This window comes from Drosophila sulfurigaster, chromosome 3, assembly GCF_023558435.1.
Source record: "Drosophila sulfurigaster albostrigata strain 15112-1811.04 chromosome 3, ASM2355843v2, whole genome shotgun sequence".
Lineage (NCBI taxonomy): Eukaryota > Metazoa > Arthropoda > Insecta > Diptera > Drosophilidae > Drosophila > Drosophila sulfurigaster.
Window position 1 is genome coordinate 23,992,849 of NC_084883.1, and position 23,708 is coordinate 24,016,556.

At 38.1% G+C, this 23,708-nt stretch overlaps 1 protein-coding gene and 1 long non-coding RNA gene across 2 annotated transcripts in view; both read right to left on the bottom strand.

Moving 5' to 3' along the window:
* LOC133842443 (uncharacterized) overlaps positions 1 to 23,708 on the bottom strand; it is a 39,443-nt gene that overhangs the window by 13,960 nt on the left and 1,775 nt on the right. The gene's annotated exons all lie outside the window — the stretch shown is intronic.
* LOC133842297 (E3 ubiquitin-protein ligase RNF187) lies at positions 8,997 to 9,634 on the bottom strand. The gene is made up of 2 exons (XM_062275340.1): positions 9,202 to 9,634; positions 8,997 to 9,148 (listed from the first exon to the last, which is right to left on the bottom strand). The coding sequence occupies exons 1-2, from the start codon at positions 9,520 to 9,522 to the stop codon at positions 9,065 to 9,067; spliced, it is 405 nt and encodes a 134-aa protein (XP_062131324.1). The 5' UTR covers positions 9,523 to 9,634; the 3' UTR covers positions 8,997 to 9,064.

A 23,708-nucleotide genomic window follows, 5' to 3' on the forward strand; every position in this document is an offset into this window, starting at 1 on the left:
TTCTCTCTCTCTCTCTATGTGTGTGTGTGTGTGTAAAGTGGGTTAAACAATTTGCAGCTCGCTGCGTTTTAAAGTGCCCCTCGGCAAACTAGAAAGTAATGGGCGTGGCAACTCTCGACTCTCACTCAGCCTATGTCCTCAGCTCGACGCCGCGGCTGTCGTTGACAAAAATCTTTTGTGGTTGCCTCTAATTAAAAAGTGACTGGCAAGCGAGAAGGCGACAAAAGAGAGCGAGAGAGAGAGCAGGACAGCGTGCTGCCTCGCCTTGGCCCAATGAAGCAGAATATGGCCACAAACACACACAAAAAAAAACTATAGCATACTTTTACGCGCAGCGCATATTTTGCCACGGCATAATTAATTAAAAATATCTGACATGCAATAATAAATTTTCAGTCCTGTCCATGTGTGTGTGTGTGTGTGGGTGTGTGATTCAAGGTGGGAAGGGGGGTATGTGTTAAATGCCCCAAAGTGCAAAAGTTTTAAATAAATGAATTTTGTGTGCCAAACGAAGCCAAAACATAACTGACATCATTAGCAAACTTTAATACACTTTGCGCCCAGTGGCGGCCACTGAGGCAACATAAATAAACGCAACGAAAATGTAACCAGAAGAGAAAAAGGGGACAGTAAAACGTAGTGAATGCAATGCAGAACATAATGAAATGAACTAAAATGAAATGAGAATTGTATACAATAAAATTTGCGTGGTTCAAGCGAGGGTAAAGCATAAAGTAGTCAGTTAAATGGTTCAAGTTTTGTCTGCATTTCTAATATGTTTTTGAAGATACACATAAATCGCAGTTGAAACTCTCAACTTAATGAACGACCCTCGGCTCTTGGTTTTTCTTGTACGATTGTGTGCAAAAATGTATTTAGAAAACAATTTAAACTTTGCACATTTGTTTCAAATATGCAGCCGCGCCATGGACTCGAGCTTTGGCTTATATGCAAAGCGCACCGCATTGGCCAAGTGGCTTAGATTTTGGACTGCACAGCAAAGAAGAGCAACCAACACAATCCACAGTGAAGAGCCAACAACTGGCAACCGGCAACCAACAACAAGCAACAACCCACTGGCAACCAGCAACCAACAACTAGCAACTGCCGACTGTGGACTGCGGACTCAATGACAAACTTTTTAGCCAGCCAAGGTGGCAAGAACTATGTGGAATTAGACAATTTGTATGCCAGCAGTGTATAAATGGTGGTCCAGGACATGGTGTGCGGTTGCGGTTGAGGGGTGAAGGAGGTGAAAGGAGCTACGCCAATGGCGACGCAGAATCGCAGCACCCGCATTAAGCCACAACTGATGTTTACATTTTTAACTAAGGCAACGAAAAGTTTGCCCTGCCAGCAAAAGCAAAATGTCCTGCGCCTGCCTTTTTCTCGTCTCGACTCGTTTCTCGTTTCTCGTTTCGGCATTAAATTTAATGCATATAATATTGGCTAATGATGTTTACAATGCGCGCGGGGCTTAGGCGGGCATTAAAATTGTCGAGCCACCGCAGTTGTGGCACCTGCTGTGCTGTGCTCTGCACAACGCCAGTCCTTGGCCACGTCCTTGTCGCTGTCGCTTGGACTCAGTTCTCGATTTCCCCTGGCTGCTTATGTAACGAAGTTAGCAATTAAGACAACTGTGCACTCAATATGCCATCCAGCCAGTTGTTTGTTAATTGAATGTGTCTCCTGCCATCATTTGAAACAGTTTGGTAGCAGTGTGTAACCGTGTTATGAATGCTTTTCCAAACAGTTTGCTACAAAATTAAATAAACCAACTTTGTCCAACAGCTTTATACACACACTTTTTTCATAGCATACTTTTCAGCTTGAACGTAAATTGGCTTACGCCAAGAAGACGTGCAGCAGCAAACGGAAAATGTCCGACACTTGTTTGTTAATCGAAAGTGACAACTGTCAGCAGTCAAAAGAGAGAGAGAGAGAGATAGAACAACATAAAATGTTTGAATTAAATAAACTAACTCATGACTAATTGCTTAGCGGCCATATGCAACAGCTTAACAAATTTGTGTAGCATACTTTTCAGCATGTGCGTAAATTAGCTTTTGTTTGCTGATGATGCAATTGTGTGGATGTTGATGTGGATGTTGATGACGATGTTAATGTTGCTATTGTTGTTCACAAAGCAAACAAACCAAACAATTTCAAACTCATTAAAAATTGATTGACATGCTCGCACACACACACACACTAGGAGCATTGCACCTAGCAATGAAATCTGTTGTGGCCGAAAATCTAATTGGATATTTTATGGCCAACACTTTTGACGTCTCGGCAACAAAACTGTGTGTGTGTGAGTGTGTGTGTGTGTGTGTACCCATTGGGAGCAATTCCGCTGCATGTTTGATGAATTTTGCGTTGATTTTGCAGGCAATGGCAACAGTAACAGCAACAGCAACAGCTCACATATGTCAACATCAACATGGTAACTCCCTCGAAAAGGACAACGGAACATAATTAAACGACACCAGAGCCATTTCATGGCCGCTTTTCCCGTTGTATCCTCCCCTGACACTCCCCTCGGCTGTTCACCTTGTGCCCTGATGATGAGAAGCGACGGCTAATGAGCCCGAATGGATGTAAACACAATCAGTGTGTGTGTGTGTGAGAGAGAGTGTGTGAATTTAGGTTAATGTCCAACTACAACAGTTATGTGTTGTAAGTTGGCTTTTAAACTGGGCATCATCAAGTAGCAGGCAATATTGCATAAATAGATAATGTGCGAGTGTAGTTTGAGGGGGGCGGAAGAATGTTTTAAAGTGCTGCCTGCACACACAGGAAACAAAAACAAAGTATTGCAATTAATAAAGCAATCAGCACAAGAATTTGCTGCTGATGAGCCAAATTTGATTTGCATCGCATAGCATCTGGTTGACCCTAATGACAGGAAATTGTGCGGTCACACACACACTCACCCACACACACACACACACACAATCCAACCATCTGTAGCTGCAGCAAACAACAGCATTTGGCCGCAAAAACAAATCATGTTAACCACAAAACCATCAAGCAATCAAACAATACACAACCGGATAAGTTGCACAATTTTCCGTTTAATTTGTCCAAAAATCAAAAAACAACAAAAAAAAACGCAAGAAAAAAATTTGCATAATTGAAAATGAAAACAAGTGTAATAACCAAACAGTCAATATTGAGGTTTAGATGAGCGGAAATGATGGTCAAGTCGAGAGGCCAATTTACCAAATGTCAACTGCCTAATATAAGCTTTTCACTCGGAATAGAATGCCAGTGGAAACATGATTTATTTGTTACACTTTGACAAATTGACAATTGTCTAAACTAGAAATAGATATGCTTGTTATTCTGGTCATTTAATTCAAATAAGTATTTTTTAAAATAGGTCATTAAAACAAGATATGACTAATTACAATTTACACTTTAAATAGAACAAAATTACAAGTTTATTCTTTTAGTAGAATAATATTAACATACTTATAAAGAAGTAAGAAAGAAGAAGAATAAGTAAGTAGAATAATATTATATGTATATTACAAAGAAGTAAGAAAGAAGAAGTAAGAAACTCATACTGACTTCACTCACTAATTGTGAATAAAAGCAAATTAATGCGGTATTATTTGTTAAAATACACCAAATAATATACCGCAAAAATACTAATATATGCCTAAGATCGTGTTTGGTATATCGGTAAAATACTACATTGAAAATATACCATATAGTGAAAAATATGCCAGATTGTCAAACAAAGCAACTAACATATCGATATCGTCTTGGCTGTTGACGTTGATCAAGAATATATACTTTATAGGCTCAGAGATGTTACATACGTATCCTGGAGGCATAAAGTTATAATACCATTCTATCCTTCTATATACTATTATTTTACTAGATTAATATTCTATTTCGAATACTTCTTTCATATGTAAATTTTGTAATGCAAAACTTTAGGTGAACCTAATTCAAATGCTTCTCTGTCTTTATTCATTCGCAGCAAGTTTTCTTTGATTTCAATTGCTTGTCACATGCGCTCGTAACTTTAGAATATTAATCTAAGTACCCAAGTGCCACACAGAGAGAAAGAGAGAGAGAAAGAGAGAGAAAGAGCAGCCAGTGTCATTGGAATGCTTTATCGAATGCGATGCAATTAATGCATGCTTCAAGTGAGAGATTCATCTGTAAACTAAAGCCATGTTGAACCCAGACAATTGCATCATCCATCTTCTGCAGGCATTTGTCTCTTTCACGCACAGGATATGCAACCGGACGTGGTCACGAAGCTGGGGAATGGATGCAGTCCGAATTGGAGTCGCACTCAGAGTGGAGATGGTGATGGAAAAGAAGGAGATGGAGACGGAGACGGAGACAGAGTTTAGGACATGGACATGGACATGGCGGTCGCCTTTTGTCACTGCGTGAGAGACAACAAACATATTTACTAAATTAAAAGTGAATTTATAGCGCACTAAATGCAGCGCCTGCATGTCCTGCCCAGAAATTGCCAGCCTCTGCATCCTGTGTGAGTGCGTGACTCTGTATGAGTGTGTGTGCCCCTCTGGCTGTGTATGTGTGTGCGTCTGTGTGTGTGTGTGTTTGTTTGTTCGCTTAGGTTAGTTTGCTTAATCTTTGACAAGCAGCCCAGAGGTCGTCGCCTCCTAGCATCAGCCCAGGCAATCAGAGAGCACACACAGCGTGCTGCAAGGATACACACGTGTGTCCTTCTCTCAGTGCTGCAACTGTGTGGCTGTCTGTCTGTCTGCCTGTGTGTGTGTGTGTGTGCGAAAGAGTGATGCGTGCAGTTGCTGTGGGCGGCTGTTTGACTAATTAATTATAACATTAAAATGCGCAGCGTAATTTTGCACCTTTTTGCCAAGTCGAGACAGCATGAGAAATGCATAAAAATTTATCAGCTCAAGTGTAGCAAACGTTGGCTGCCAAATGCACTAGTTGCGAGCCAAGAAAATAAATTGGTAATTTGATGTGGCAGGCAGCTGAGGCTGGTGGCTGAGGCTGAGGCTCTCGTTTAATGAAAGCAAAACCCCATTCAGTTAACTAGTCAGTGAACCTGCCTGCACATGTTCAAATGGCAAATCTCTGTTTTGGTGGGAAAACAACAGACGAAGAAAACAGGAGAGAGAGAGAGAGAGAGAGACTGAAAGTTGTTGGCGATACGGTGACATAATGAATAGGATTTTGGGTTTTTGCGGGCACAACAACAGCAACAACAGCAACAACAGCAATCGTTATTGCAGGCAGCAAAGTGTGGCACTGAGCACTTCAATTTTGGGGGCAAGATATGCAAAGGATATGCAAGCCACAGAAACAGATGTTGCATCTCTGTTGAAAAGCAGCCAATTTGGTGCCGAGGACAACACGGAGATGGAGGAGGAGACGAGCAGCAGCAGAACGACCATAGACATGGCAAAGTGACAAAAATTTAATATGGACCCGCACCTCCACATGAAGAGAAAGAGAGCTTGCACCTATCGCCTTCTCGTTTCGCTTCGCCTGCTGCAGACGAGACGAGTCGAGAGAGAGAGAGAGAGAGAGAAAAGAAAAGCGCGCAAAATAAACGGCAAAATAATCGCGCACAATGCATTGGCAATGAGCCAAGGCAAAAGGCTGTGTGTCCTGGCCATGTTTGTGTTTGCAAGCTGCCGTCGCTCTATGTGTGTGTGTGTGTGGCGCAAAGTTTGCGCCTGCTATCGATGAAATTGTGGCCATGACACAGGACACACTCTGGACAGCGTCTGAGAGCAAGAGCAAGAGCAAGAGTCACGCCTGTCCAGGCAGCGATAAAGCCGCTGCTTGCCAAACAGCACAGAGCACAGAATGGAACAAAACGTGGCAATTGAGGTGTGTTGGGGGGCGTGGCAGCAGGTGCATTACAATGGGGTCGTGCAGCACTTGTAAAAATTAATCAAGCATTCAACAGAGCAAACAAAATGCAATCCTTTAAATGTCGTTGTCACACAAACTAACACACGCACACAACAAAGCATTCAATTATAGGGTGTCAAAGATCGCTCAACAAACAAAAACGCCCAGTTGCAAGTTGCCGAGTTGCAAGCTGCCGAGTTGCAAGTTGCCGAGTTGCAAGCCGTGCAAACATTTCAATTTGCCTGCCAACGGGCGCCGCACAAAAGCCAAACAACAAACCCGACAAAGCGCATCAAAAAACACGACAAAAAATACCATAAAAAGCAACCTAGTTGAAATCCAAAAAAAGAAAACACAAAAAAAGGAATCAAACGAGAAATGCAAACGAAAATGGTCCACAAATCGGACAAATGGCGCACACAAAAACGCCATTTCATATCCGGTGCGAGACGGAAGTGGCAGCCAAAGGGACTTTGTGAAACCCAAAGCCAGGCTCTGTCATGGCCAATGGGATTAGTAGGCTCCTACATTCCTCCTACCGTTCCCTCTCTGCCTCTCCGTTGGAGCATTTGCAACTGTCGCAGATCTATGCCACATATTGTCTGCCTTACCCAGATCTGTCACAATTGTGACGAAACAAATGTCTCACGTTCCTCGACACAAAACTATCGCAGTGCAACTTGATAGCTGCAATATGTTTATATGAAAAAATCTCGTATGATAAATCGGAAATATATTCAAATAATGTTAGTATATATTTAAGCATATTTGCATTGCTTCTTTAGAAATATTTTGTTAATTAAATTTAAACAAATTTTCATTGCTTCTTTAAAAATATTTTGATAACTAATTCCATTTATATTCATAGAAAATGTAAAATATATTTTATGAACATATTTTTAAAATACAACACATGAAATTAAACTTAGACTTAAAGCAGTTAATTAAAAATATTAAAATAAAATGTTAAATATTATGGCAAAATAAAATAATGCTTTAAGATTTTTAGTTAGAATATTTTTTAGCTTGAAAACTATTTTTTTCAGATGTAAATCAACTCCATTTAAAAGCGTCAAAGTACAAAATATATATAAAATAGCTCTAAATTTCAATTTACAAATTTTTGAAATACTTAAATTTTTGTAGATTTTTTCAATTTTTATTTTTTGAAAATTGTGATCGACTTTGAAAATTTGTTTATTTCGAAATTTTGGTTATTTTATTTCATTTAGTATTGTCGAAAAAGTTTATTATATTATTTGCTGAAATTTAAATATGTAACTAAAATATGAAATTCATATAAAAATCAGAAAATCTGATATATTTCTGAAAAACTTATAGTAAATTAAAATAACAGTTGTATCATTTTATTTAGATAACTTTCGAAGTTTATTGAGAAACAATTCCCCCTTCCAAATCATAAAATTAAAGTAATAGCTGTATAGCAAATACATTTAATTTAAGTATCATTTTATTTATAATGAAATTGTTAAAATATAATAAACTTAAAGTGCAGATAACTATCGAAGTTTATTGAGAATCAATTCCCCCTTCGAATTTCATTGAGAGAGATTCGTTGAGCTCATCATAGATATCATAGTTAAGCGAACACGGGCGCATCGTTGGCTCTTGATTTGCTGTTTAGTTTAGTTTAGTTGGCTGCTTGGCATGCAAAGCGCAAATATTTGGTTACATGCTCAGGTGTTCATATCGCGCTATCAAAATCTATGCAACCGGCACAAATGCTACACGGCAACAGCAGCAGCAACAACAACAACAGCAACAGCAGCAGTGGCAACAACAATGCGGGCTGCCGCAACCAGAGCCAAACGAGCAATCAAAATAACAAAATCGAAAAGCGTTCACCGCACTTTGCCATATTGTTTTGTTTGTGCCATGTGGTTGTGGCAACTGGCAACCGGCAACCGGCAACTGCAACTAACTACGAGTACAACTGTAACTGAGGGGTTGCCACAGGGGGGGGAAGCAGAAGTAGAGGCGAGATACTGGGTTCAGATACTGTGGGGACTGACTGTGCCGATATTATGGCCACACAGTCAACAAACAGGCTGAAAAAGAGCAACAACAACGACAACAACAACAAGAGAAACAACAAGAGCAACAACAGCAACATTGGCAACGGCAAACAACGATATCAACAACGCGGGCTCAAAATCATTTTCAAATACATTTTGTGGCAGCTTTTTGCCCCACTCGCAATTTAATTGCAAATGTGCACTTTAAAGCTGGATTTTTTTTTGCTTGCTTGGATTTTTGATTTACTGCTTGAAATGAATACAATCTATGGATATGGTGGGGATTCAGTGATATGTGTATGTTTTCTCCATGTTAATACCCTGCAAAACATGTGAAGAGGTCAGCGGGCAGCTATGAGCACAGCTAATGAATGAACAAACTATTAACAGCCTCTGAGTAACCAAGCAAAATATGAAATATTTCAATTACTATCAGAATTCTGAAGAGTATCTCTTTAGTGCATGCAACCCCACTGCGAATGCAACTGTGTGTGTGCATCAGTTATTGTTTAGATTTACTTTTTGCATATTGAAAACAATATTTTATAAAAAATTTGTAACTTTGACCAGCTGGGCAATGGACGACGACGCTGTGCGATGTTCAGCTGGCGCTTCGCATTTTGATGGATTTATTCATGTAGAAAATTGCATTAAAATGCAATGCATTCTCGATATGCATTTGGCGTTTATATGGGTGGACAGCGCACTGCTGCGTTGCTGTTCGGTAGCGGGCCGGGGCGGCGCACTGGGCGTATGAGTAACGGCCCTCGGTGCGCCACAAAGTATGCAATTAAAAGCAGCACAAAAAAAAAAATGAGTGCAGCTGAGGCGTTAATTCGATTGCGGTTATGTGCAGGGCAGATAAAGTAAACCCATTTAAAGTCAGTTTTATGACAACTTACAAGCTCTCCCCCGTCCAACTTCCCCTTTCCCCTCCACCTCACACACACACACAAAGCTATTTCGCATAGCTGCAAAGTTTGAGCACAATGCACCAGCAGGTTGAGCAGGTTGCGTGTAATGCAATTTGCCTCGAGCTTGTGAGAAAAGTTGTAATTGAAATGCCAAGCGATACGATCTAAAAATATATATAATTGTTTATTCAACGCAATTATGCAATACGCCAGGCCAGGTACGTAGACACCGCGCTACCAATAAGTCAGCAGCAGATAAAATGGCCCAATGCTGAGCACACAGAATGCCAGCATCACCAGCAAGAACAGACGCCAATTCTATAGACAAGACTATTCAATAATCATTCTTTAAACAGACTTCAGACACTTACGAGCTGCTGCTGAAGCGGCTCCAGATCGCTGCGACAGAGCGGACAACGCTTGGCTGGCCAGTTGCGTGCCTGATAGAACAGATTCAGGCAGCTGCGGCAAAAGGAGTGTTGGCAGCGCAGGAGCACAGGATCACGCTTGGCATCCAGGCAAAAGGCGCAAACTTCCAACTCCGAAGCAGGCGCATTCTTCACCTGTGTTTGCTGACTCTGCTTCCCAGTTTGATGAGCACTCTCAACTTGATTCCATCGACCATCTAACAAGACTCTCAGCTGTTCATTCTTGCTACCTTGATCACCTATTTTCTCGCTCCTACGCCGCATGGTCTGTTTGTGTCAAGTATTATAATGTAATCAACTTAAAAACCAAAAAGTTGTATATATTTGTGTAATTGTTTTTTATGTTTTATTTTGTGCTTTGAAACTGAAATTTCGATTTTACTAACATGACATAGCTAGAGAGTTTTCAGAGCATAAGTTGATTGTGATACTGCGATTAGTTTTTAATTAAAACTGTTGTCCATAAATTGGCGACTGTCGCGCAACTGGAGACACCTTCCAAGGGGTCCCAGGCAAGTCGTTGTCCTCTCAGCGAAGCTGCAATAAAATTTAATTATATCAACGCCACCTCAACTGAAGCGGCAAGCATCGAATGCAATTAGTAGTAGCCTTGTACAACTCAATTAGACGTTGCCCCCCTTCCCATCACCTCATCCATGCACTTTGCCCTTAAAGTGTGTGTGTGTGAGAGGGAAGAGGGGAGGAGAGGGACTTGGGGACGTGCTAAGTGTTTGCCATATATTGGCGACATCTAAGGCTCATCCTTGAGGCAGGCAACATTTTTCGCAACATTTCGAGTGGAGCAGGAGAATTACAGCGCTTTGCACTTTGAGGCAAAGAACCGCAGAGCAGACGCGATATAAATCGAACTTAACAACTACTTTTGTGTATGTGTGTGTGTGTGTGTGTGTGTGTGTTCGTCACTGACTGCAGGATGACAGCGTCGACAACGACTTTATTTCTACAAGGTTTTTAATTAAGTTCAAACTCATCGTCGTCGTCGTCGTCTGAGCAGGCGTTAAAAGTCACATAATTTCTTATCCTGGCCCCTGTCCACGCCTCAACTCAACTCAACTCAACTCGACTCGTTCTGTTAACAAGCTGACAAATTGAATCACTGACGTCAGCTGTGCGTCTTGTGTCGCTGCTTTGTAATTTAACATGCCACACATTTAAACTAGACTAGACTAGCGAAAATAAAAAAGAAGAACACTCTCTCATATTATTAACGCAACGATCTGGCCAATTACTTGGCCAAACATGGACATTCACTTGATTTGCATGCACAACTTGATTAAAAAGTTGCCAATTGCATAAAGTCTTTCCTCTCCAATCTCTGCATTGAATTCATCTTGATTGTTTATTGTTGCAAGTTGAGTAAAAATTGTTCGTTTTCTTTTTTTTTTTGCGAGTAATTGTTGATTTGTGCTCGTCCGCAAAGTTGAGCGCTGTTTTGTGTGCAGTTTGTTCAAATTCCAAGTTAAATTAATTTGCGAGAGTTTCTTTAATTATCCTTATAAATGGCTCGCAAATTGTTGAAACACATTTCACGCGCACAGTTCTCAAATTTGTTGCAGGTAGTTAAATGCCAACTGCAAAACTTTTCCATCAGCTCAAAAAGATAAACAACATCAATCTCCGCAGTTTGCTCTAAAAGTTAAGACCGAATCTCTTCCACTCCCCACTTTCCACTTCCCCTCCCACTCCCGTTCACATTTTTCCCATTCACCAACCGAAACGACCTCGTTCAAAAGTGATTTTCAATTATTTACTCTAAGAATTATCAAGAGTTTTTCCGAGAGTTTTTAATTCGAAAAAAATGAACACAGTTTGATTACATTACAAATTTGTTAGTTGATGGAATAATTTGCTGATTAACTAATTTGATTTAAGAACGAAATTTAATTGTGGCATAAAATGCGCCATATTTAATACTTTCATATTCAATTATTTTTAATTTCAGATTGCTATCGATTAGCTTTAAAAATAAGATAATAAATTAGTTTTTTGTTGTAAACTCAAAAGTTGAATAGATTTTAAGAGATTATTTAGAGCATTTTCAGCTTGAAGAAAAAAATAGATTTAGATTACATTAAGACTTTGCTAGCTATAGTTAGAGCAATAATTAGTTAATCAACTATTTTGATTTTAAAATGAAATATATTTCAAATTTGATATATATTGCATAATAATTTATATTTCTATTCTAATTGTTGCAATTAATTTATTTGGAAAATAAATTAAGAACTTTAATTGCAGTTTCTCGAAATAAATCAGTTTATTGTTCAACTATTGTTCTATTCATTAGCTACAATGTCATTAATATTTAAGCAACGCAATAAATATTAAATTGTTTTTAGAATCTGTTCAAATGCAGTTTGGCTAAGCTCATTATGATTATAGAATTTATGCAGCAGCATTTGCTCGACATTAACCAGTTTTAATACCCCAGATACGAGCAATACTTTTCTGTTGCATAAATATATATGCATTTCTCTCTTGCTCTCGCACTCACCCCCACTCTATCGCTCTCTCTCTCTCTCGCACTCTCTCTTGCTATTGTCGTACCGTTTTCTGTATGTAGCGCAATGTTCTAATATTTCCGCTTAAGTACGCTGCAGGCACGCTAGATGGCGCTAATGAGCTTTGTAACCGGACACGCTGGCAACGTTGGCGTTGTCCTCATTTATGTTAAGCTCTCAGTGCATTTATGCCGCGACAACAACAGTAACAGCAACAACAACAATCGCGATGAGAACAAGGCAGCATACCAGAAATGTATCGTGTGCTTAATGGGTTAACGTGACGCTAAATGAATCATGCCCAGGAGTCAGTGGCATTAGTGGGTTAATATTTCAAAGTAGAGCGGGGAAGGAAGAAGGGGAATAGTTAAAGGGCGACCGGAAACGGAAACGGAAAAGCAAAGGCAAAGGCTGTGGGAAAAGCGGCCAGCTAAAAAACGGATGCATCAAGGCTTAGCCACATTTCCCAGTCTGCAAAATGCAAAATACAATGTTATCACTCTGCCTGAGCGTCTAATTAAATGAGCAGCCAGCGAGAGAAAGTCAGTTATAGTTGCCAGAGGAGAGTTCTCAGTTGAGTTCTCCATATATATATTTCAGTTTATTTAGCAATTAGGTAAAAGTTAGTTCGCAGTGCATTTGGCTGCTAAATGTACAGCTAATTAGCAGTCAAGTCAAGAAAATTATGAAAATATCATTTAATTTGCACGCCCATTTGAATGCCGCCCTCACCCTCTTGCTCTCTCTCTCTCTCTCTCTCTCTCTCTCTCTCTCTCTTGCTGCACCTGCAAATGCTGCTTTTGGCTTTTCAGTTTGGCCTTTGGCTTAGAGTCCTCGACTGGATGCTTGTAGCCCACTTGGGGGTGGCATTGAGTGGCTCCCCCCGTTCGCCCCCGTTTGGTCCCTTTCATTCCCTCCTCCCTCCCCCTCGTTGGCATTATGGACACTGAGACGCACTGCTAAATGCAGACAATGGCATAAAAGGCGACTCGTCCTTAGACATGTGCAGGGCCTTCACCCACTTTGCAGCTCACTTCACTGCACTCCAAGTGAGGGAGAAGGTCGGTGGAGAGCAGGATGTGTGCGGTGTCAGCTGCCTCACGTGTGTGCCACGTGTGCGTGTGTGTGGGTGAAGAAAAAGCAGCTGTAATTCAGCTAAATGCACTCAGCCACACTGGGCCCCGGGTCCATTGTCGTTGTCGAGGTTGCTTTGTTCCAAAGTCTTGCTACTGCAGGTTGCACGCTGCATGCTGCACGTTGTACGTTGCATGCTGCCTGCGGTTTGGACCTGTCTCGTAATTGAAAAGTAGGTTGCACATTTAGTTGCATTGTTTCGCTGCCTCCCCCCGCTCTCTCTCTCTCTCTCTCTCTGTTTGCTGCTCTGTTGTTTGTGCAACGACCCACATTTTGGCCATTGTCTTGGCCATAAATCATCCAAATGCAACTTCATTTTAGCTAATTTGTCTACCGATTTGCCGCTTGTCATATCTATCTGTGGATATCTGTGTGCATTCCATGCGGCCGCATTAACAACCTAAGCAATTTGTTTAGACCATAATAAATTAAACAAACAATTTTTTATGCATGTTTCCCCCGTTCTGTAGCCTCGCTTTTGCCCTTGGCTTGCTGTGCTACCAAGTTTGCATTGAGCACTCAAGTGGAAAGCCTGTGATATCTTCAGAGTTTGACAATTGAATTTCAACCTCTCTCTCTCTTGTCGAGTCTCAAAATATATATTTTGCCAATAGGCACATAAAAGATTGTTGACAACAGCAACAGCATCCGGCAGCTATTTCCCAGGCTTCACCAGGCAAAAGGATGCGTCTTGGCACAAAACTATGCAAATGACATGACTGGCTAAACTTTGGCCTGTCCCCGCAAGCACGCAACCAACGCAGGACAACGGAGGAGGACTTTCGGCTGTAGCCAAACTTTGTGCAAATTTCCAAAATAGCCGAATAATTTTTCCCAATGCCATTATGCAAAACGAAACGATTTGCGATTGCTTTAAACGATAAGCAATACCCGAGTATGTTGATGTTAACTCCACTTCTCCACTCCCCGTCTTAAGAGTCTAAACTTTGCCATTCGTTGCAGTTCAAATCGCAAATCTTAAATCTGATTTGCGACATGCTTCCCATGGCAATAGCTTTATTTGGTTATTCTATTCAGCAGAGAACAATATGCGTATAAATATTGCAGAAAGGTTATCAAATTTAATTAATAAATAGATTTATATTGCTGAGAGAACAAAATTCAGTTGGTAAATTCTAAACATAAAATACTAAATTAAATACTAAACCCAGTATTTAGTATATATTTGTGTGAAATACTATATTATTTGATCTCCCATGTAATATATTTAAAATACCAAATAAAATACTAAACTAAATAGTTAGTATATATAGTATAACATATATAAAATACCAAATAAATAAACTAAATAGTTAGTATATATTATATACTATTTTTTCTCCCGTGAAATGAATTGTTTTGCAAACTATTAAGATATATAACATATATAAAATACTAAACTCAATAGTTAGTATATATAAATGTCAAGTTCATTATTATTTGATCTCCTAGAAATGAATTGATTTATAATTGATTAACATATACTATATATGTAAAATACAAAATAAAATACCAACTTTAAAAGTTGGTATATATTAGTGATAAATTTTATATTATTTTCGCTCCTGTGATAAAAATATTTTGTAATGTTAAATCCTGAATGCAACTACTGAAAAATATCATCATATTTTTCTGCCGCTGCATAATGAACTGTTTTACAACCTATTTAAATATTGTATAATATATTTCTATCCTCCCCTAGACATTAATCATAGAAGACGCTGCTGTTTTATTTCAGCGGAATTCTTTATAGCCGCACTTGGCGAGTAATTTAAGTGTAAAATTGTATATTTCTTTTCTTTTGGCATGAATTCTATTTAAATCGGCAAATTGTTGTTTTATATTCTCGACGCCTCACTTAAAACTTAAACCATAAAACAAAAAGTCCAAAACTGGCTGCTAGACACTTTGCATTCGACTAGTGAGTGGTGCAAGGCGTCGCAAATTTTGAGGACAGTCGCCAGAGTCGTGGATTCCTCGCTTCGCCCCGCACCGTCCCTCTCTCTGCTGGTCTAAAGGCATGCTATTCAGACGGAGCTCTATGCATTAATTCCTACCTTTTATAAAGCAGCGAAAAAAATGAAAGAAATAAGGTGCACTTACGGGGACGCCCAAAATACAAGGAAAAAAAAAATGGAAAGAAGAGGCAAAGGAAAAGGAAAAGAAAGGAAACTCAAAGATGAGGAGGTGAAGAAGGGGCAAGAGAGTAAAGCATAAAGCAAAGCAAATTCCAAGCATGCCGCAGCTACGTTGAGGACTCGCACTCAACAAGGACGATGACGAGACAGAGATGGAGAATGGAGAATCCAGATGGAGATGGAGATGGAGACGACGTCAAGAGCAGGCCAAAAACAACAAGAGCAAAAAACGTAAAGAAAATAGTGAAAATAAACTAAGTAAAGTGTAGTGTAGTGTAGTGTAGTGCAGAGTGTAGTGTATACCTTTTTCTGAGGCAACATTTTTTAGCTGGCGACGCGGCAAAAACAAAAGCTCAACATTTCGTTAAAGTTGTGCAACATTTTTGGCCGCTTTTTGTTGCAAGCTCGCTTCTAATTGTAAAGAGAAAGACAGAGAGAGAGACAGAGAGCGGATTACTTAACTTTGCTTACAGTTGCTTATAAAATGGAGTGTACTTCGGGTGGAAGCTGAGCTGGGCAGCATACTTGTTGGCGGCACTGTAGTTATGCCGAGTAGCAAAACGAATACAATTGCCATTGCACTTGAGCAGTAAGCAGAGTTTACTTTATTATCGCTTGTTGCCGCAAGCAGCAGCAAGAACCAGAAAGGGGGCGGCGGTAAAGTGGGCGGGGCGGGGGCCCACTGGAGATTCTTTCAGCTTGAAAATGAACCCGTTGTAATGGCTGGCAGCTTTGGCGTTTGCTGGCTTTTTCGCTTTGCTGCAAAAAGTTGTTGGCTTTGTTAGCTGCTTACAACGCAGTTTTCTTTCAGCTTAAAGAAAATTGAATTTCCCTGCTTTAGCCAGCAGCAGGTGCAACGAAAAGCTGCAAATGCATGACAAATGATTTGCTAATGAGATCGTTTTGGCCACAACTGTGCGACAAGAAAGCGATGAAAAGCTTTAAGAATTGTGCTGCAGCTGCTGCAACTTCAGCGACAGTGAGTGCACTCAAGTGCGTCGTGAGTTGACTCACACTCGAATATTCGAGTAGTAGTTGCACTCACAGTCATATATTTGCAATCATAACACACTGACAGCAGCTTCATCACGTCGAGCAAGAGAGCGAGAGAGATCTGCACTGAAATGCAATTTATATTGCCAACATGGCAGGACACTCAAGACCCAACTGCCAAGCCAGGCCATAAGCATAAGCAAACAAACTGAGTGCAGCCAAGAAAGAGAGAGAGCAAGAGAGAGTGAGAGATGCATATACGTTATAGTATTTATATATAGAAAAGTGACATGGAATGCCTGAAATATTGTACATAAATGCAAAATTAGTTCATGCTTATCCGAGAACCTAAATTTATGCAACTTGCAATGCACTTTACGCTTTTGATGCCATTAAACTAATGAAATTAATACTTTGATGTATTATGCTTGGCTGCCAAAAGTTGCAGGCAATCGAAGCACATTTATTACAATTTATAATGTATTATTTGGCACACAGTGAACAAACAGATAATTGCATATTTCGTTGCTATATAAAGAATGAACATTCACAAGCTAGATTTGAAACTGTAAAGTGGAATTCAAACTGTAACAAAGCACATCTTATTCATTGAAACTGCCTTGTTATTGATGGTAGAATACAAATTTAATCAGCCAGAAATTATGTTAGTCTACAATATATTTTAACATTGACAAGCAAACAAACACAAAAGACATTTCGTAGCGAACTTTGATAATAATCGATGCAACTTTTATAGATATAATGATTACACCTCAATGTGTCTGGATATATTTATCGGATATTGGCAAATGACACAGAATTTCTCCTTTTCATTAAAGATATCTATTTTTACTTTATTTTATACTGACTGTAAATGAACTGTTTTGATGTCTGTTTAGCTTTGCGTCACATTCTTCAAGATTATTTTGGGGATATTGACTGATGACACAATTATGCTCTACTTCATCGACATACGCATATTCTATCTATCTATCTATCTATCTATCTATTTTATAAAGATTTATCCAAGGATATTGCTAGTTGTATTGATTAAGTAAAGCATAAATGACTATTTACTTAATCTGATTTTTCAACTCGATTGATTCAATTAAGATGACAATACGTATTAATAAGAGAAAATATATTTGGTTTAAAAAACTGAATCGAAACAAATTTGTGCATTGCCTTTTAGATTTTGGAGAAGATTTTGAAGATGGAAAGATTGGTGTTTTATTTGCTATTATAAAGGAGTGATTTTAATAAGTTTTTTTTTTTGAAACTGACTGTAAATAAGTTGTTGACTGAATCATGTTTAAAACTTCTTTGACTATTTTTCTTAGTTTTCCTCGAATTCTTGAAAATAATTATATCAGATGACAGAAATATTTATCACTTAAAGGCAGACGAGTTAAATGTCAGCTTCTTTATCAAAATACGCCAGATCTATTCAAGATTTCTATACTAATTTCTAAACTCAGCAATACGATTTAAATTTCATTCTAAACTTTCACTGTATAATGTTTAAGACATATTTGACTTGTCTATAGTTTTTTTTTTCGTCGCATTCTTCAAATGTATTATAATCACATCAGTTTAGCGCGTTTTTTTCTCATTGTTGTTGTTTGGCTTGCAGTCAAGTTTAGTGCAATTCTTCGCTTATCTCAATCCTCCTTTTGGCTTCGCCTGCTTTTTTGCCGCATCTCACGTTTCGTTTGCCATGCAATTCTCGTATACAAATTGCCAAACTTTGTGTGTTGGCCCAAGAAATGTCAAATGCAAAGCCAAAAGCCAAGCCAAAAACCACTTTATGCTAAGTCGCTTATTCCGCTAAATGTGTGTGTGTGTGTCTGTATCTGCACATATGTGTGTGTGTGTGTGTGCCCCTGCAAGTATGCAACGCAAAGCTAGCGACTGACTAACGAAATAAATTGCTGTATCAGCTCCAAAAAGTAGTTGCTGTGCACACACTACACCACACACATACACACTCACATCCATTCAACACACACACTGTGGATGCTAAGAACAAGTATGCAGAATATGTACAACGAATATTAAATACACTGCTTTGAATAAACTTTAGCTCTATAGCAGTTTCAATTAAAAACTTCAAGTCCTGCATTTGCATAGTTAATCAACTGAAGCAGAGTTTTTTAATCTAACAGAAATTAGTAAAACTATTTCTTAATTATGATGAAAACTTTTGTAAATGTAAGCTGAGTAAGCTTAAGCTGAGTATTAAAATTACTTTTGGTTTTTGTTGTAAGTACAGATTCAATAAAGAATGAAAAACTTGAATTGATTTTATATATATTTTTTTAATAGTTTTAAATTATTTATGTTATTTTGCTTATTAACTTTATTTTTTTGAAGTAGTTTAGGAGAACCCCTATAGAAAAAATTACAATTTAAATAGTATTAGATAAAAATAAAAAGGTTGGAGAATCTTATAGCGAAGAATAATAAATTAAAGACTCTTAAAAGATTTTTGAATAAAAATTATAAATAAATAAGTAATTTAATTTAATTTAAGAATTCTGGAAAGAGGGAATTTCATTGAGTTTAAGAATTCTGGAATCATTATAAAGAAAAATCTAAATTGTGTAAAACACAGGACATCAACAAATCCAATCAGCTTAGATAAAATATTAGTTAAGAAAGTTTTCCTCAGCTTTTTAATTTTTAGCTGCTATTAGTTAATTTTTAATAATATAAATAAAAATATATCTTTTTTACGAATATGTGATGTCTTATTCAGTTATGTTCTTTGCTAACTATTTAATTTATATTGCATATACAAATTATTTATTTCCATGATCTCACATTAACTTTTAGAACTACATTTATTGTTAGCTTAAGTGTATTATTATATTTAATTTAATTATTTTTGATTTAAGCTTCCATTAATCTTATATAGACGACAAACTCTTGGCGCTGACAAAGTGCTTTGCATAGCTGAGTTGCTTAGTCCTGAGAGAGAGAGAGAGTAGCAATGTGTATAAAGGAAGACACTGACGTTGGCTGCTGCAACCACAGAGGCCGCCACACGGTGTGCGGTTTGTTTGGCTGCCACCTGGTTACGGACACAGCGAGAGGTGGCACGAAGTGGCATGAACCCAGTAGCTGAGCTGAGCTGCTGCTGCTGCTGCCACGTTGCAGTTAATATTTTCTGCTACTCTGCGCTACAGTGCATAATTTATGCATAGCTTGTGTGTGTAATTGTTGGTCATGTTGTCTTTAAGTATATGTGTGTGTGTGTGTGTTTGGGGGATATGCTTAGAGACAGCGAGAGGATACTCAGCAATGCGAAGCGAATGAATTTACAAAGCGCAAATCTCAGCGGATAGCCATGTCAACTCTGCTTGACACAAACTCCTCTCCACTCCGCTCCGCATTCTCTAAATGCTGCATGACCAAACATTGTGCCACATGCAGCTGCTGCTTTCAGCTGTTGCCTAATGTGACACAACTAGGAAAACGTGTAACGTCAGCTTGGTCAGCGAAAAGCGAAGAGTCACGTTAACTTTTGGGTAAATAATTGAAATGAAATCAAGTCTAATTGCTGTGGCAAAATACACCTCTAATTTAACTGACAATCAACGAAAAGTCAGTCAAACGCTTTTCGGGATCGTTAAAAGCGGCTTCAAGGCGTTCGTTTTTGATGCCACATTCCATCTTCCATTTCCCTCACCTCCACTCCTCATTCATCTTAACCACGCTCTTCAAAAGCTATAGAGAGATAGAGAGCTGAAAGACAAGCGGGCTGGTTGGCAGACATATCCTGCAAAAATTGTGGCAATTATGCCAAAAAGTTTGCGCACTCGTTTCACAAGCACAAGCAGCAAGCAACGAAACTGAAGGCAACGCACGAATAATTAACAAAATTTGCACTTTATCGCTGCCAGTGCAGGACCAGAGCAAAAGCATCACCAAGTCTAACACCAGAGGCAAGAAGTGAGGCAAACGAGGAGCTGCTGCTACTGCTGCTGTTGCAAACAGGCTGCCAGACTGCCAGGACGAAAGGCAAACTTTAACGAGCGACAGTGTTCCCGGACTGCTCCTTTCATTGCAGCTACAGTTGTGGGTTTCCCACTGCGAATACTCTAACGAAAGGTGTTAGTTGAATGTTATTAAGAATGCCTGAAGAAAAAATCGAGCATGTAAGGCTTAGAAATACTGCAAATTAAATGCGTTTATAATACTTAAGACTTAAGTTAGTGTGTGTAGGAAATTATAGTAAAATTGTTGACACTTTAGTTCATGAATTGCTAAAAATTATTTGTTTCTTACATTTGATTTTGTGGTCCAAATTGGCAATATTTTACAAGTCCTGATGTGATTCTTGATGTTGCCTTGATGTTGATTCTATTTTACTATAGTTTCAGAAGATGTTTTGTTCTCAAAAAGAATTAAATTGCTTCATAAAATCAAGTGTTAATTTATAAATTTAGTATTTCATTACTTGCTCACATTACAGTAAATTTTAATTCAAAGAGTTGACGAAAATAATGAATTCATTTGTATTAAATTAGTTATTATTAAGTCGAGAGAACAAAGTGAGTTTGTGTAGCTTAAAAAAGCTACGAATTAATTAAATTTCTTCTATAAATCTGTTGAAGTAAAAGTAGTAGTAATCAAAGATATACTCAAGTTTATTACAATCTTTCTTTACAGTAAAATTTCGGTTTGTTGAGTTCCCAAAGGACCAAAAATGAAATTATTACGAACTGACTACTAATAACCTTTTTTATAATATTTCTGCAATATTTTCATTAAATATGTATCTCAAAGCGCACATAAGCAATCCCTGGTGACCATTTAAAAGAGTATTTAGTTGCCTGCTCGACCGCAAATAACTTGTAATTTTTTTGTGCAGCGTTTTTTTTGTGAGAGAGCACGCTGTTTATTTTTGCCGCTTGGCATGTGACGGAAGCTGATTTGAGACCAAACACAGTAACACATTTAGCCAGTGAAGGTGCAGAGCGAGACGCAGAGTGATAAAGAGTGAGAGAGGAGGATGGAGAGTGGAAGAGTGTGAAAGAGGAGATGGAGGCATGCCATATGCGGAAGCTTTGCAACGGCATTTGGCATAAAGGGAAATCGGAAAATAAACGAAAATGTCAGCGGAAAATGCAGTAGCAAGTCCTTCTCCCTAATCCCTCTCCTGCGTCTCCCACAAATGCTCAATCTAGCATACGCCATTCGCCATTCGCAGTTAGCAGTTGGCAGTTCTCAGTTCTGAGTTCTCAGTTCGCAGTTCTCAATGCTCAGTTCTCAGTTGTGGCAGTCGGCAAAAGGCGCCAAATCAACATCCAGAGAGCGCGCGTTGAGGCTTATGGCAGTCAAGTGCGATATGTGGATGCCTGCACAAGTGCTACTGTGTGTGTGTGTGGGTGAGTACTTAGAAGCTGCCGCCGTTGTTTGTAGTTGCTGTTGTTGTTGGAGTGATGGTGGTTGGATGGTTGCATGTGGCATTAGTTCGACCGCTGCGCAGCTCGGCAACTAAAATGCAATTAAGCCAAGCTGAAACAAGGCTTTTTGCTGCTCCTACAGCTGCAGCTGCGTTAAAGCCGTCGACTTTCGAGCACTGTAATGCATACTCTCTCACACACACTCTCACTCACACACACACACACACACTTAGACCCGCTGCATTAGTAAGCACTTTTTGCAATTATTCACATTTTCCTTTTAATTGGAATTTAAAGTGCTGCACTGGAATTTTCCCCCAGCTTTGCTTCGTTTTTGTTGTTTTTTTTTGTCTGTGCTTTTTCTAATGGAAGACACCTGATTGCAGCTGCCAGTTCTTTTGCAAAATTTCATATGAGCTTTCTTTCCCTTCTCCGTCTCCTTCCATTCTCTATCTCTATCTCATGTTGCAACTTCCGCTTCCGCTTTCAACACACATGCAAAAACAACATTGAAATTCCTTCTGTGTTTTTTTTTTGTTGCTGTTTCATTTAATTAATCGACTGCACATATAAATTACGAATAGCAATATGAATACTCGTATGTATTCATGAATAAATGCAGACGTGCTCAACTGCAACTGAAAGTGTTCTGCGTATTCGCATTATTAATGGCAACCATTCGTTTATTCGTTCGTTTTTTCGTTGTGTCGAGCACAAATGAGCCGTCACAACACATTTTTAAACACAATAAATACAATATAGTTAATTTGTATTATATTGTTTTTATTTCCCTCTCTTCCCTTCTCTCTCACTCTCTCATTCTGTTTTAATTGATTGACATTTTTATTTACGGCTTCGCTATTTTGTTATTTGCAAGTTTTTAATGCAATTGCCACATGAATCAAATGTGTTTTTTTAATTGAATCTGCATTAAAACGCATTTCAATGGCAATGCGGTTCAGTTCATTTAAGTATTCTATCTTTTGTCCCGGGTTAAACAGTTCGGCCTAAACGGATGTCGGCTTATCTCGATTCAAGACTCTAAAGCACATGCTCAATAATTTGAGTTAATTAAAATTACGGTAGATTTATTTAAATTCCATTAATATTCTACGACTTCATTTCATTTTGCACAAATTACAAAACAATATTTTAATTAACGTAATAAACATAATTATTATTTATTTATTTAAAAAGTTTGAAAGTAATAAAAATGAACACTCATGTATTTCAAAGCCCTTCGGCTAAACATAACTATCCACATTCTTTAAAATGTTTAGCGTCAGATCAAAAAGATCGCTGAGATCATAATTTAACTAAAGAGTCTACTATTATTCTTTTTTCAATCTATAATTGGTTCTTCTCAAACATTTTCTTTTTAGCATTTCTTAAATTTGAGATTGGAAATTCCTTAACAAAATTTGTTGAGCATAAAGTCAAGTAATAAGATTTGAAATAATTTAACTTATGTACATAGAAAAAGTTCATACTAAGTAGTTGTAATCTCGACGAACAGAGATAGAATTAGAGAGTCAAATATTGTGAAATTTTCTGTTTATATTGAGAATACGTCTGAAGTTCTTTGACACTATCACAAATAACATATAAGAATACAATCATATTCAACAAATTGGAGGCCATTATTTTAAGTTTTTGTATATCTTATGACAATATTAAATATTCGTAGAAAATTCAAACTTATAAGAAGTCTGAAAAGCTTTGGTGTTATAACGAAATTAAGTATAAAATTGCTTATCAATTATAGACAGATATTACAGTTGTCATTAGAAATTGTTATAAAAATATATTAGACAACTTGGAGACAATTGTTTTAAGAGTTTTTATATAAAAGAGCAATATGGAATATTGTAAAATATATTGTGTTTATAATGAGTAGCAATATCTTTGACGCTATGACATAAATAATTAAAAATATCGCTGTTGCCATTTGAAAATATATGGAACCATAATATAAGTAAGAGTTTATAAACATCATAAACAGCAATATTTGCTATAAGATTCTCTAAATAGATATTTCAGTCTGTAATAAGAGCTTCTTCGCTATGTCATACAAAAGTATACAGTCATTCCTACCTTTAGCTTAATTTGGTATATATGTATTGTAGTTATCATTAAAAAATATAGATGCGTGTTAGTCAAATTGAAGACAATTGGATTAAGAATACATATAGGAAAGGCATTTCACACTGTGAAGGGAAACTAGGTTCTATGACAAAAATGTATACCTAAAT

Coding starts and splice junctions, on each gene's coding strand:
- LOC133842297 (XM_062275340.1), bottom strand. CDS start 9,522: ATGCGGCGTAGGAGCGAGAAAATAGGTGATCAAGGTAGCAAGAATGAA. Junction 9,149..9,201: donor AGCCGCTTCAGCAGCAGCTC/GTAAGTGTCTGA, acceptor TCTTGTCTATAG/AATTGGCGTCTGTTCTTGCT.